This window comes from Drosophila virilis, unplaced genomic scaffold (assembly GCF_030788295.1).
Source record: "Drosophila virilis strain 15010-1051.87 unplaced genomic scaffold, Dvir_AGI_RSII-ME tig00000338, whole genome shotgun sequence".
NCBI classification, from domain to species: Eukaryota; Metazoa; Arthropoda; class Insecta; order Diptera; family Drosophilidae; genus Drosophila; species Drosophila virilis.
In genome coordinates this window covers 1-16393 of record NW_027212807.1, presented here as the reverse complement: position 1 = coordinate 16393, position 16393 = coordinate 1, and the positions used below count along the sequence as shown (strand labels likewise).

The following is a 16393-nucleotide window of genomic DNA, read 5'->3' as shown; positions in this document are numbered from 1 at the left end:
GCTATAACTGTTATCGGCCGCAATATCGGTGCATTAGCTTTCCTAGACATACGCAAGATGCGCTTAAACAATTTTTTACTGCCTATATAGAAACACGATGCGGTTTAGTTTATATTTTTTTTTCTCTCCATAATTATTTTGGATATAAAGAATTATATACATAGATATATAGAAAACCCTTTTCAATTTTACATCATGAACATGTAAACAACTTTATACAACTTAGAAATTATTAAAACACATTTGTTTTCTGTGCCCAAACACATACTTCAGATATGCTATATATATATATAGATATATATAGATGCTTAGGATATGTCTTTAACAAATTTCTAGCTATGCATATGAAATGCGCGAAAACGAGAACGAAAACAAGAGGAAGAAGACGAGAATGAAAGAGAAACCATACAAAAAAAAAAAACAAAGAAAAAAAATAGAAGCACAAGGAAAATAGGAGCAATAGGATTATATTGTTAGAAAAACTACTAAAGAAATAGAAAGAAACGAAGAAGAAAGGAAGGAAAGAGAGAGAGAGAGAGGAGAGGAATAACAAGAAAATGTAAAATTTTTGGCTGCCTAGTTTGCAAATGTTTTTTGAGCCGAAGCAAACTTTGTCAGCTGTTCAACTGTCGATTTTTTTTTTTTTTGCTAATAAGAGCTATATATATATATACATATATATATGTATATATATGCAGGATACAATTCAATAGAATACTTACACTAAATACTATTAAAAAAAAAAACAAAACAAAAATGAAGTCGAAAACTTAAAAAAAAAAAGAAAGAAGGAAAAAAACAACTTGATGCGAAAACTGTTATTTAGGTTTAATTTGCTTGGTTTTTGATAAACAACGACGACAACAACAACAACAACAAGAACAGCAGAAGAACACATACTAACTAGAAACTAATAGGAAGCTAGTACAACTAACTAGAGTAACACACACACACACACACACATATATATATATATGATATGATATGATATGATGTATATGATCGATTCATAGCGACTTTTCAACGAAGTTAGTGCGTAAGTAGCTTTTTTTTTATGGGCACGTCCTTTTTTTTTTTGGTTTTTTTTTTTTTTGGCAAATAGCGCTCATGGAATATTGAAGAAATTGTTCTTCATATATAAATATATATACATATATCTAGATATATAATTTATTAGGCTGCATACACTATATTTATATGTATCGCATTTTTTGCTACTTGATGTCTTACCTGGTACATCTGGGTTCCTAACTAACCTATGCTTAATTTAAACATACAAGAATTGCTGGGACAATTTTTCTATTTTTCTAACAGGGCTTGCAAACGCGTCGTAAATATATAAATATAAATATATTATGGAACATGTTTAACAAAGATACACAACAAACAAATACTATTGTAATGAAAATGTATACTTAAGCAGCTGCGCATCAGTCGCAGCCCTCCCCCTCCCGCTAACCCGCCCGCTCCCCGACATATATATATATATATATTATACAATTCTATATTGTATGCACATATATTCTTTTTTTTTTTTAATATTTTTTACATATACACACACACACACATATATATATATATATATATATATATATATATATATATATATATATATATATATATATATAATATATATATTATATATATATATATATATATATATATATATATATATATATATATATATATGATATATACTTATACACTTTATTTAACTCGATATTAAAATATTAAACAAAAAAAAAAAACAAAAAAAAATTGTTATATGTTAAATGCTATTCAGGTGTTTAAGCAATTTATGGAAAACAAATTCAATTTTTATATAAAAAAAAACACAAAAAAAAAACAAAAAAAATTGTAAATCTATATTAAAAAAAAACATATTTTTTTTTTTGTTGTTAAAACCAACTGTAAATAGAAATCTCGTTAAAAACTAGTGACAAAAAAAGAAAAACAAAAAAAAAGGAGAAAAAAACCAAAATCAAAAAGAAAACGATACCCAATATTTTCAAACATTTACACTAGACTCAGAAACAGAAATAAAAGGAAAATAAAATAGACGAAGAAAAAATACCAGTAAATTCGGGACGAAAGCGCCGCAAAGAGCAATAGGCTTAAGCAACAGAATATTGTACAACAACACACACACACACATGCAAATTTAATTATACACACACATACACACACACACACTTAGTTTCCTATAGCATATACAAAAAACAAAAACAAAAAACAGAGTTTAAATACAATTTGAAAACCGTACAAATTTATCTGCAACAATAAAACAAAACAGACAAACAAAACAAAACACAAAAAAAAAAATGGAAAAATGTTATTTAAAAAAAACAAAAAACAAAAAAAAAAACAGCAACAAAAAATGTAAACAAAAACAGTTACAAAAAGCAATTTCATTTATTTGTTAATCTTAAAACAAAGAAAGAAAACGTAAAACAATGTAAAACTGCATTTTATACAATAATTAAATTTAATTTAATCAAATATATATGTATATATAAATATATATATATATATATATATATATATATTATTTTTTTTGAATCCAAGTGAAAACAAAACAAAAAACAACAACAACAACTACAACCAAAACCTCTAAATCCTCGCATATAAAGAGAAATGAAAAAAACAAAAACAACAAACTTGCAACACGCGTCTGTTGCACTGTTGCATAAACACTTTTACGTTTATAGATTTTTTATTTTACACACACACACACACATATATATCTATATCTATATATATATTTAACGTATGTATGCATAGTTGTTGAAATAATTGATAAACCTAAACCTAAAACAAAACAAAAAAAAAAACACTAAAAAAAACAATGAAATCCCCCAAAAAAAAAGGAATAAAACGAGAAGAAGAAAAAAATCACTAAAAAATGCTTAGGAAAACAGATTTTTTTTTTTTAAATTTTTTTGGAAACTGTTCAACTTTTTTTTTTTTTTTTGAAACAAGTTATTTTTATTTGCCCTTTGATAAATATAAATTTAAAGAATTCAATTTTTAAATAATAATTCATATGTAAACAATAATATATATATATATATATATACACGCTATTTGTATGCTTATATCTAATAATTTTAACTCGTTATTTAGTTACTTATATTAATTGAAACACGATTTTCGCCCTAATTATGTATATATATATATACATGTATATATATATATATATATATCCGTAATTATATATACTTATGTGTGTATATTGATATGCCCCGTAAATAAAAACAACACAAAAAATGTTTAATTTTTATTATTATTATTTTTCTTATTTTTTTTTCTTCTTTTCTATCAAAATTTATGCTTATAAAATTATACAATAAATATTTGAACAACATACCAAGAAATATTGAATTCTTCTCCAATTGATTTTTATTTGATTTCCGCAAGTTTTCTTTTTTTTTTTTTTGCTTACTTTTTAGAGCAGAGTCGAGTCATTTTCCAGGGTAGCTGGTTACATGATGTAGAGCTAGAGAAAGTTCCATTTGTTGGCAAAATTCGAGCTGCTAAAGGAAAAGTCGCCGGTTCATGAACCGGTTAAGTATCTGGCAAATAAATGCAGGCTCCAACATGTTGCTCGAGCTGCCTTTGATAGATTCTTTGAAAGTTTTTGCTTATCAAATACGCTTTGAGCTTTTGTTACTCTGAATTCAGAGCATGATTCACACACGCAGCAGAGAAGAGATTACACACCCGTCTCACAAGCCCCGCCCCCCTCGGTCCTAAATGGTCTCACCGCAGCGTGAATCCAATTGGATCTGTCGCCGTTTCTAATCAAGTGCAGTAAGTGCTCCCGTGCACGACCCCGGTTAACATGTGCACATATGTACACACATGTATGTATGTATGTATGTATGTATGTATGTGCGTGCATGTGTGTATAGAGCGGTAAGCACGCCCACGCAGGCCGCCGCCCTTGGATATGCACACCTAGGCGAGCGACACGAACTGTTGATTTAATTCAATCAATGTTGTTGTTGTTGTTGTTGTTTTCACTTTTAATGTGTCGCCCGCCGGCAACAAAAAGAGCAACAATTTTAACAACAACAACAACGAGGGGAAATTTGTTTTGCCGGCAAACTTAATAAATAATAACAAAGCAACAACAACAAAGGCGCCGGCCGCTGAATGAGTTGCATGAGAAACAAGCAGCAAAACATAATAAACAATGAGTGCTTCAGTGGAGAGTGCCCGACCAGCAGATACCCTGTATCAAGCACGTTCGTCTCGAGTACCTCATATATGTATGTTAGATACACACATATTTACAAAACAGATAGTTGCACTCTATAATACCCTTTCACGCAAAACAGCTGGGTATAGGAAGCTATGAATAGACGCTCTTTTAATGATTTCTAGTTTTTATTTATTTACTTTAATCATTCGGGGTTTCTTTAGTGCTTTACGTCAATCATTAAGTTTCTTCAGTGATAATTTTGTGGCACCTTTTTTTGGTGCGTTATTTATTTAACTTGATTTTAGTTTCGCGCCAGGCGCACTTCACATACCCTACAGATTCGATAAGTATATCAGCAGCGTTGACTGCGATGGATATTGTAAACTTAATCAATAATATGCAGCATCGCTTTACTATTTAATGTTGATTTGCCTCCTTCTGCCTGTTACATACCTATGCACAAAAGCATTGTACCCCATTTTCAATGGGTTCAGGGTATACAATATTTTTCGTTTATTTAGTTTCGGGTTGACCTTTCCATTTGCCTGGACAAATGTACATGCACATACATGCATAGTATGAGCTTTCAGATAACAGAATACTAGACTGACAAAAGTACAGCTATTCGCTGCACTCGCTTTGCTGCGTAGCAAAAGCTTTCACACAACTCCAATAGCAACCTTTCTGCATAGTGTATGCACACACGCACACGCGCGCGCACACATAACAGTTGCCGGCAAGCTCGTAGCAAAAACAAAAAGCAACATTCGAGAGAGAGAGAGAGAGAGCGAGCGAGCGAGAGAGGAGAGTCAAAATTGTGCAAAATTTTTACACTCTGACCGCGATCGTTCGCTTTATTGGGTGAAGGTCACACCGGGCTGTGCTGCTCTGCTGCGTTTTTGTATTTGTTTATCTTTGCTTTTGTGTGTGTGTGTTTTTTTTTTGCTTTTTGTTCTGTTCATTTGCTGGTCTGTTGTCGCAGTCGCTGTTTGCTGTTATTCTCAACTGCTTTTTGTGCTGATCGCTTCGGGATCTAAGCACGAGCTTAGAACGGACATTGATTCAGGTATGCTTGCATTGCATTTGATGATAAACTTAAGATAACCAGAAGATACGCTATTCCCATGATTAACAAAAGTTAGCTTATCTTATTGAAATCCAAAGCTTTTTTTTATGCCAAAATGTATTTTATTTCATATCTTAAACTAGATTTGATAATATTTCAGTTCAAATGAAATACTTGATAAGATTTTTACAGTTCTCTTTGTTCAAAGATCGAAGATAATTGCAAGCGAAAATAGCGGCAATTCATGATCTAACGGCACCAACTTGTGCAGTAACCGTGACAGCTTCACCAAATGTCACTGTGACTGGCTCAGCCTGGAACGTAGCGGTCATTCATTTAAAATTAGCTTCACTTGTTTGCATTCGTGATTTTAGTTGTATTCCGTTTGTTGCGTTGCGGATTCTATAGCGGGACAGTCGTCTGGTTTTACTGGGTATTTTGATATTCATAAATTTGAACGCCTCTACGCCTCATGTCCAGATACTTATGGCTGTCACTGTTTAGCGTACATTCTTTGTTAATTTATTGCTTAACTTCATTTGAGTTGGCTAAGTGGGCATTTTCTAGCATCCGACCTTGACCATTAAACTGAACACACACACACACACACACACACACACACACACACACACACCACACACACACACACACACACATACACACACATACAGAATAGTACTGAAAGCAACGCAAAAGAAAAAGTACAAAAAATACGTATAGAAACGTTGAAATAGCCTTATTTCAAATTGCTTTTTCCATTTTTGTATTCCATGAAGTTTGGTTGAATGTTAAAATATTGTATACCAACAACAAGAGCCAGAAAAAAAAACACTTCTAATGCTATATATATATATATATATATATATAATTGTACCCATATATGTAAGTAGGTACGTTGCGCAGGAATTAAAATACGCAAAATACAAAAATACCAATTAGTATATACTACTTATTGACAATTCTCGCTAGATGAATGATGTATGCATATTAAATTATATAGCCATGCTTTACCAATCCATAAACTATAGCTATAATACATAAACAAATATTATGTATATACGATTATAGGACATATAATACAAGCAAAATAAACAGAGTCAGGAAATTAAACGTTATATTCATATATCTAACAATTTGTAGGCAGTCTTTTCTGCCAATTATCTGCATACACATTATGTTTATGGAGCACACATACATATATGCATATAGTATATATATAGCATATATGTATATATGTGTTTATAGAGTATAACTGGAACTGTTGCCCAGTTGGCAATGTTGTCTACGGCGAAGCTTAAAAGTTGTGTAACATGCCCCAAAGCACGATTGAGAAGATTTAATAAAATTAAAGGCCAAAAGCCAACCAGAAACCAAGTCTGCGTACACTTTCCTTTTGTCGGGGTAATTCCGTTTTATTTTCAGATTTGCCACAATTCTTAATAGAAGAAGACAAACCCCATAGTTGTTGCTTTAGTTGTCCGTATCGATAACCATCGGAACGATCGGTCAAAAATTGAGTTTTTCTAGGGATTTATGTACCTGGAATATAGTTAAAGCGCGCACCTTATCACTTTTATATGGTAATATAGCTTTATGGGAAGAATCGATCTAAACATTTGCTGCGATGTGCAAACTAGAGTTTGATTTTTATCGATTTTGTGGGAAGAAGATGTTAATATATCAAAGGATTTGCCCAGCTCTTAGTTTCTTAAACAATGTGTTCACGTAGACAGATAAGGCTAGATCGTTTTACCTTAGCTTCCGGATCAAGAATGAGATCCGATAAGTTACCTTCATGCTATCAGTAAATATATCAACGTAAGCTAGACATTTGTATAGTTGAATATCAAGATCAGGATATATGGCAGAGATGCGGTGCGGCGCAGGTCGTTCGCGATTGGGCGTGGCAGGTGAAGTGAGTGTGGCGTGGCCAGGTGAGTGTGGCAGCCGCCAGCTGTAAGCTGTAGCTGCCACATCCTTGTCGTGTATGTCACATAACTGGCTCAGCGGCTTTTTAGCCCTCTTGTTAAAAACATTCAGGCTGTGTTTCAATTTTGTTGTTGCTGTTTTTTGTTTTTGTTTCTTTTTTTTTGTATTCGTTTCTTATTTTCTTTTTACTTTTAATTGCGTATAGATTTCGATGCCTGCAGCTTGCAAGCGGGACAGGTGTAATTCCTCAATATGAGTTGCCAAATCGCCTGCAAAGGGCAACGCAAGTGAGTGCGAGTGAGGCCCACAACGAATATTTGATGCCCTTAGCTATCAATGTTTATACTTTTTCGATATTTGTTCATATTTTATGGGATATGGTATCTCCTGTGATATGATCTGTTCGAGCTTTTGTCAAATATATACTAATACTATTATTCTTGAGAGCTGCTCATTTAGTTGTGAGTCATCCAGTGCTCGACATTGACAAATAATGCAAATAACAACAATAATGTTAGGCTGGCCTGAGTTTAGTTTGTTATGAACTGATAATTATCAAAGCTTTTCCTTAAACTTGTTGAGAATTGTAAGCCAAAACAGCACCCCTCTTAACTAACTAACTTTCTGGAAAGTGCAAAGTGTGCTGTCGCAAATTGAGCGCTAAAGCTGAAGGACCTCAGCGAGGAACGACTGACAGACCGACAGACAGAGGAGTGTGCTTATAAGCCAGGGCAGTCCTTGAGGATCGGTTAGCGCAAGGTGTTTGCTAGGCAACGGGCCCAGCTGTAGTCAAACCTGTAGCTGTACCTGCCACATGGGTACTGATTAAGGTCCGCACGAGGATGCCAGTCGGTCAATGTGCGTGCCGCTTAATTGAGCTTAATGCAGGAGGCAAGAGGCCGACTGACGGCGCGGCGGAGCGGGGTGTGGAGGGTGAAAAAACTCAGTTTGATACAATTAGGCACTGCTCCACCTTTTTAATGATAACCATTCAATTTAATGAGACCCAAAGGGTGCCACAGCTTGAATTGAGTTTGCTTGACTTGAGACTTGAATTGAGTTGATTTGTGTGGAAATGAGTTTAAACGCGAGTTGAGCTAAATTCGACTTGCTTGTGCTGAGGGCTTAGTCCGAAATGCTAAATATCGATTCCTTGCCAAACACACTTAGGGTGTCCACCCATGTTATGTTTGATGGCGTTCTCAAAGACCGTCTTGATGCAGTTGACCAGGGCCAGGGTGCAGAAGAGCCGGATCATTGGATAAACCGCACTCAAATGAAGTGTCAGCCGACCGGTAAGCACCTCGACCAGCCAAACAAGGAAATCCAGAGCCAGCATCAAGGTATTAAGTATTAACCATGGTGTTATATAATTTGGCTTTGTCTGAATAATAACAGCATTAAGTGGCCACAAGAAATAACAGTAATAAATAGATAAGAGATAAGAGCTTCGATCTTAGCAGCTGCTCAAATCGAAATAACAATCTGCTGGCAACTACTGCTAAGATTAGATGTCTCTCTGCAAGCGTATTTGAATATATTTGCACTCACATTGATCAGCGCATAGATCATCAACATCCAGGCATAGCTCATGATGAGTGCGCCCACCAAGCGACCCCTGCGGAGCACCTCAACGTCGAATACAAAGAATTTACGGGGTCGCCACATCTCGAGCGGGTGGCTGGATACGCAATAGATGTGGACACATTCGCCCACAGCTGCGATAGGCGCCAGTCAGGCTGAGGGCCTAGCACCAGCCAGAAGATTGTATGGAAAGAACTCGTACCCGGCATGGGGTGCATCCGCCAATAAACTGCCAGAGCTGATGCCAACGGGTGACCGGGCAAAAGTTCCATATGGAGAAGGAGCGGCACTTGCTCTCGGTCACGCGAAACTGGAATTTGCGCACCTTGAACATTTTCAACATATATATGTATATATATATATATATATATATATATAGTATATATATTGTTTTTTATATGGTTTATACAAATCGTCAACTTGATGTCGAAACGATTAGTTAAAATGCAATTTTCCACGTACTTTCAATTTGAAGCGAACCATGCAGTTAAAAATAAAATAAACATATACAAAAGTAAGAATGTTAGACGCTTTTAAATAATACTGACTACGAATTTAATCAAAGTCTCAAACCTATACAATGTTTGTAAACAGTTACTTTGTTTTTCGGTTTGCTCTCTGACCAACTGAGTATCTACTGGATAACTACTTAAGCACTATATCCCAGCGATTGTTCCTATAGATACTCTATAGTATTGTCAAACGATTTGACATGGCTTGCGAGATATGTTAGCAGAATCGTATAGTATGAAAGTTTCCTGAATATATCTTGAGAAACAGAAACATTTTCCATATAAAAACGAATTTTTCGATCACTTCTTCTTCTGATATAGTAGGCCGATATCTATATTAGATGTGGTCTCACATGTCAGGCAATTGACTTGAATAATAAAAGCTAATCTTGTACTACAACTTTATTTGGCAGCTCTTTTTGAGGAGATCTTTTTTAAAATGTCTAGCGAAATGATATGTCCCATACGATCCTATCTTTGGTGCATGTACTGAGGACAGGGTATCGACTTCTTAGATCCGGGACTTACCTTTGATTAACACAGGGCTATTGAGTAGGTTCTGGTGGGGTTTCGACCTAAGCTACTTTTGCTATTGATTCTATGTGTATATACGTGTGTGTCCATTGATTATTTTCCAATTAATGTGATTGGACTCAATTAAAATTGAGCAAGCCCGCATTTCTATGGTAACTGGAATCGTATAAACATCAAATCGTTTACAAACAATATTAATAGGCAAAAAAAAAATGGAAAAATGAGTAATAATAATAGGCAAGGGGAGGAGTCGCTTTTAAATTGGAAGGAAGGAAGCGAAAACTTAAAACCAAACAAATGCGACAATTATTAAACAAATAAATGCTAAGGGCTACGAGCTGGTGGGTGTGTAAACAAAACCCTCACCTGGGTGCTTGCTCGGACACGGCGCCGGGGGGGGAGGGCCATTAAATTAGTCAGCCGCATTGCGATACGTTTGGTAATTTCCCGGCAGTCACAACACCAAACAACGTGTGTAATTAACTCGACACACACAGCCACAGATGTGAGGAAGTAGGCTTATTTCGATATAATTATAATGGTGCTAGTGCAATAATTGCGAGGCTGATTCACAGCGCAATAACAACAAAATTGTGAGTACACCAGGTGCACACAAGGCGAAAACAGGTAGGCGCCAGCTAGTTGCTTGGCTGCCAAATGACAAAGACGAAGATGTCAGAGGGCTCGTTAAGGGCTGGCAAGCGGACGGGCGAAGTTCTCTCGACAGGAACATAGATAGTCAGATCTATGTGAATAACTTTTATGGCCGGTAACCAAGTTATTGTGCACCCTTTTGCCGAATGTGCGACTACACTGAGCAAAAATTGGACAGGTTTTTCGCAAAACTAAAATATATATGTATATATAGAAGTGCGTAACGACTTGGCTGTTGTCTGGAATGGTTTATTTTGTACATTTTTTAATATTTATTCCTAGCTATAGTTAACTTTTCCAGTAACTAAAATGAATTCATGTCTATTACTCCACTTGGTTTTCTGTCAGTGTAGTTGAATTGCTAACATGTATCTTGGAATAATAGCATTCAGTTTCACGCTGCGGCGTTGCATTTTTATGGATGCGCATTTTATGGCACTTTCACTTCACAATTGCCGGCCATAAAAATCCAAAGGCGATAAGCCGAAAATTCTAAGTAATTCCAGGAAACAGCAATTGCAACTGCGACTGCAACTGTGACTGCATCTTAAAAAGTGCTGATAAGATCAACGAATCTTCAGGAGATTTTTCATTTCAGGCGAGTTAGTCTGTGGGTGGTGGGCGGTGGGCGGTGGAAGGAGGTGCCAGAACAAATTGCTTGGTTATATTTTATCTAGTCCTGAAGTTAACTTTTTGTGAGAATAGAGCAGCTCGAAAATGAAGAGCTTGTTGGAAATATTTTTGAAAACAGAATATTTTGCAAATTAAGATCCTACTATTGCAACGATCAGATTTTACATTTATAGATGAGCATCATAATGCAACTTATAAAACAGAGAAAACTTTTCGTTCGATCGTACCGATGTATATAAAAAAATCTCTAATACCTAATTTGGATTAAAAAGTTATCGATACAAGAACCCAATTTTTGACTGATCTATATGATATAGCAGACCGCTATTGATAAGATGTTGCATGTAAACTTCTAAATGCCAAGTTTAAGTAAGAAATCTTCATATTTATAGAGCAATTTTTCATACAAGAACCAACTTTTTATCCCAATGGCAGCTGTATGATATAGTGCTCGATGTTATGTATGCTCCGACAAATGTTCTAAGTGCAACAGATGGACCAGTGCAAAGTTACCAGACGATAGCTTACAAACTGAGAGACAAGAAGTGTCAAACGGACAGTCGGATATGGCTATATATACATATATACTATATGGGGTCGGAAAGGTCGAAAGCTTGAAAAGATTTCCTAAGAACGGATAATATTTTTGCATTCTGTTGGATTAGGGCTTATATAAATAATTGGCTTGTGTAAGGGTTGAATATGAGTTTGTGTTTGTTCTTGATTGATTGACTTTTCTTACACATTTAAGCCGTATTTATTGTAAATATGTATTGATTTTTAATCGCATACTTATCATATTTGGAATTGACTTAAAGTAAGACCTATTTGAATCTATATTTGACTTAACCCGTAATTAATAAGACAGATGAGTGTAGTTTATTGTATATAAATGCTCACGGCAAAAGAAGAAGTCAAGTATATATGCATATATATATATATATATAAGATATCTACAGCTTAGGCCTGAATAAGTAAATGTTGTAGAATGGCACAGTTCCAAATCAGTTGCAATATCGAAATTTCCAATATTTGACAAATAAGCACTTTTTAAAATGCAGTCAGTTTCTATTGATTTCTTAAACATTCTTTTTGAATTTATATTAGGTATCAATTTTTGATATTTGAAGCCAACCCAAATAGAAGCCGATACAATTGTTCGTTAAATGATAGAATTTAGTCAACAGAAAATGAATACCCATATAAAAATATAAATCAGGGACGGCCAATAAAAACGCTCGAACGGATTTGACAACTTGTCAACTAGAGTTCTGCTGCGATTTGTTACACGGTGGCAAACAGGACAGGACACAGGTGCTGCTGCTCACAAGCAGTTCTAATGCGCTGCACTCATTGAGAATGTTTGAATAGGGTATAATGTGCTTGTGCAAAGGTAGGTGACAAGCAGAAGGACGCACACATGAAAGCAGGAACGTAGAATAATTGTAAATGTAGCTCAGCGCGTGGACTTAGGGTATCTGCTAGTTGGACACACCCGAGTAGAGCCCTCTTACTTGTTTGTACAAGTGTCTGTTCGTAGATACATCTATTTCCCAGAACGGGTCGTACTTATATTATGGTCTGTGTCAAAGTGTATTTCAATTGTGACGAAACATTTCTCAGCGCACAGAGCGGACAGCATGACAAGTGGAATTTCGGTTGAAAGCATATCCTGTCTGCCCTGGGGGCAATGCATTGCCATGAATATAACCAAAATGCAGCCAGCTCAACTGTTCGGCTTGAATTGTTGGCCCTAACATTAATAATAGTCAACTCGGCCAATTGCAATGGATGTGGCCAGTTCCTCAGATCCAGCAAGGAGCACAAACAACAACTCGGCAAATATTGAACCCGATGCCATTAGGTAGACATGCATGTCTTTCTTGGACTTATCATCTTGTTTTTAAAGAATTACGTTAATATTGTCTCTTGCCCAAACATAATTGTGCATCATGTCAAGTATTTATAGATACATCCCTTATTCTATCTATACCGTGATCTAATTGCAAATAGGGCAAAGAGTTTGACAATTTTGCTGCAAGCTTCTGTGCGAGACGTGAATTATGCAAAACAGGTTAATCATGTTTTTTTATCGTTTTCCTCCCCCATTTTAATAATATACATTTAAAGTGTTTATTTAGGCATAGTTCGTTCAATTGTACTATTTCTTGCTAGACTTTCACATTTTGATTGCTTACAATCTGAGTGCAGATTCTTTTCTATAACAAAATTTTCAACATGTGTCGATAACTTCGCCTGCCATTAGATCTTCAAGATTTAATTGATTTGATTCCTTACAATATAATATCCAATTTGCTTAGATACGGATCTTCGTACAAAGTTTTGAGTACAATTTTGATACCCTTGTAGATGGTTTAACATACTCAGCATTTATAAGCTTCGCTTTTCTCACATGTATGAACATTTCTTACCGCATCATATTTAGAATCAAACTTGAAATTAGTTTGATACATTTGTATTATCAATATTGATATTATTTATATATCAGTCTTTTAAATCGAACGACTGGTACGTTTCTGCAGGAAGAGATCCCGCTGGATAAATTATTTACCGGTGGAAGCTATCCAAATTCCCTTTTCAAATAATATAAACCATATTTCCATATAATTCAATTTTACTGAGTCTCTCATTAGGCGCCTTTTACATTCCGTCTTCTTTGTCTGTGCTAAGTAATATCATTTTTTTTGTCCCGACTTGAGGATTGATAGGAAATTGATATTTTTGCTGCCATTACCTTACGTGATTTCGCTAAGATAGAAATAGAAAGTTTCCACCCACAGCGGTGGAATATTTGTGAAAACCCACATTTTTTTCTTTAGTATTCATCCGGATTTTTTTTAGACGTGCTTTACATTTTTTGGAAAGTCCCATCTTCTCTGAGTATCTATCCAGCTGGTTGCAGTCAAAGTTTCGGGTACAAACTCAATTCTAAGTTCTTTCTAGTAAAAATTGGACTCAATAGCTTTAAGAGCGAAACAATAAATGTCGTCCGATCGGCTTTAAGCTCTATTTCAATGCTTCGTCTTACAAAATTATGAGTAGGTCTTGCAATGATATTTGACTTTTAATACGTGGGCTTCAGTGTATTAAGCGTAGATTTAGATTCCCACGGGCAGAAAAACTGGGTGGAACTGTAATGTCTGAAATTTTGAAGAGAAAACTTTGGCCCAGGCAAAGCCGCGTCATGCCTGCTAGCTTACTAAGTATATAAGCCAACAAATATTTTGCTCTACATCTGTTTTTAGTCCGCGCAGAAATGTTTGGCCGGCTCACGTGGACCATTAATCATATTGACGCACAGCTAGGAGGATTCAATTCAGCAAAATCCCATGACCCAAACTGCGAATCGTTGCATATTCAGATACGGATGCGAAAAAAAAAGATGGTTTTAAGGGTTTGTTGCTCAAATTGGTGGCGGTAAAGAAATTAAGAGCGCATAGTATTTAAATTTGAGTTGGGTTTGGGGCTCGGGAGGGATTATCAGATTCTTAGGCAAGAGAGTTTCCGGGCACGGTAATTAGAGCTGAGCTGTTGGCTTAATGTCGCCTGCTGCATCGGACACAACTTGAATATCATCAGATATTATTTTTGATTCATCATCTGCGGCGACCTAGCAACAACGCCAAAATGTTCAGATGCTGCCATGAGATCAGAGCGCCAAAAAATTTTCCACAACAAAGGTGCCAACAAAAACCGAAACTCAGGAGCCAAAAATTAAATAGATACAAAAAAGCAAAAAAAAAAAAAAAAAAAAAAAAGAATGCAGAATAGTAAAACAGGAAAGCAGAGAAAGAAACCGTTTGCTGATTTCATTATTTTTATTGGTTTCATTTATTTTTTTTGCTTTTTCTATTTTTTTATGGGCAGCCCGAAATAGATTTGACCTATTTCTAAAAAGCTACGCACGTTTCATTCCTTTTGAATTTTACTTCCTTTTGCTCCGCTACGTTTCCACAGCTTTGGGAAATTTGCCTTAATTTTGTTGTTGTTGTTGTTGTTTTTTTTTTGTACATATTTTAATAGGCGAACGCATATTGAATAAACAAACATATACTTAATTATTTGGACTATTTAATACACACAAAAGCTGTGCGAAAAAGATGAATTATTTTGGAAAATATTTTCCAACATTCTGAAAACTCATGCGAAATGCCTAAATTCGTGGACGTCGGATAGCTTTTGAGATTTAAAAGAGTTCAATCGAGTTTCCGTGGTCATTTAACTTGACGCATCTGTGAGATACATTTGTAGCGCATGCTTAAGTCGACTTTATTTGACTTTTAAGCAACTCGCACATATGCAAATACAATGTGCTGTCGCGTTCGGCTGTATATATCGGTTGAGGATACAAAAATAGCGCCACACACACACAACATAACAACGAATGCAAAATCAAATAGATATAGATACGCAGATACGCAATACGTAGATATGCAAACGGCACACATGTACACACATATACATATATACACAAACATATAGAGAGATACTAAATAGATGCCGTTTTTTGTATAGACGCGCAGAAATAGCACAAGAATGGTATTTATAGCCTAGCAAAACGTTGCCTATAATGTATCTTTAAGATACATAAACACAAGCGCACCAACACACACGCGTCGACCCCATAGTCATTTGTAACGAGCCAGGCGATGTGTCTTTGGCTTGCCCCCGTCCAGGGCAAGGTGCATGTCCAGCCCCTGGCTCCTTGACCATACGCGTGCATAATTGCCCTGCTACTGTGTATCTGTATCTGTGGCTATTGTATCTACCCCGGCTGAGGCGACATAGCGCATGCAGCCGCACAAAATGGCAAATTGCCTTTGAACTGTTATTAGGTTTGTACCTATTACAAAAATCCATTTGTGGCCTCATTAGCGGCACATTTATGGGCTTGTGGCCCACACGCAATCTCAGCTTCAAACTGAAAGGCGGCACAATATGTGGCAGCCTGTTGCCTGCCGGGCAGCCGAGCTGTCGGGCTGCCTGACGTGTGATACGCATAGTGCGACAGTTGGCCTAATGTTGAGGCTTGGACGGCATATATCAATCAATTCATCAAACACCCAGCTGTTCAGATATAGATACACGCATGCGTACATGTAAAGTGCAAAACACATTCATCAAATTTACGAGCATTCGTTGACACATTTAATAGTCTCCTGCCGGTTTGATGCTGCTCTCAGTGGTTGCTGTGGTCATGTTCTCATCAAAAAGACCAAGGGGAAGTCACAAACAATAGATCGAGCACCGAGAGCC

General features: G+C 35.8%; 1 protein-coding gene across 1 annotated transcript; it reads right to left on the bottom strand.

The window, feature by feature from the left end:
* Nucleotides 1–8158: 8158 nt before the first annotated feature.
* Nucleotides 8159–8909, bottom strand: LOC116651804 (uncharacterized). The gene is made up of 2 exons (XM_032438866.2): nt 8751–8909; nt 8159–8583 (listed from the first exon to the last, which is right to left on the bottom strand). The coding sequence occupies exons 1-2, from the start codon at nt 8865–8867 to the stop codon at nt 8338–8340; spliced, it is 363 nt and encodes a 120-aa protein (XP_032294757.1). The 5' UTR covers nt 8868–8909; the 3' UTR covers nt 8159–8337.
* Nucleotides 8910–16393: the final 7484 nt, after the last annotated feature.

What these genes read in the sequence shown, in the direction of transcription:
- LOC116651804 (XM_032438866.2), bottom strand. Translation starts at nt 8,867, where the DNA reads ATGTGGCGACCCCGTAAATTCTTTGTATTCGACGTTGAGGTGCTCCGC. An exon ending in TGATCTATGCGCTGATCAAT is followed by an intron (nt 8,584 to 8,750) that starts GTGAGTGCAAAT and finishes GTTATTATTCAG; the next exon opens with ACAAAGCCAAATTATATAAC.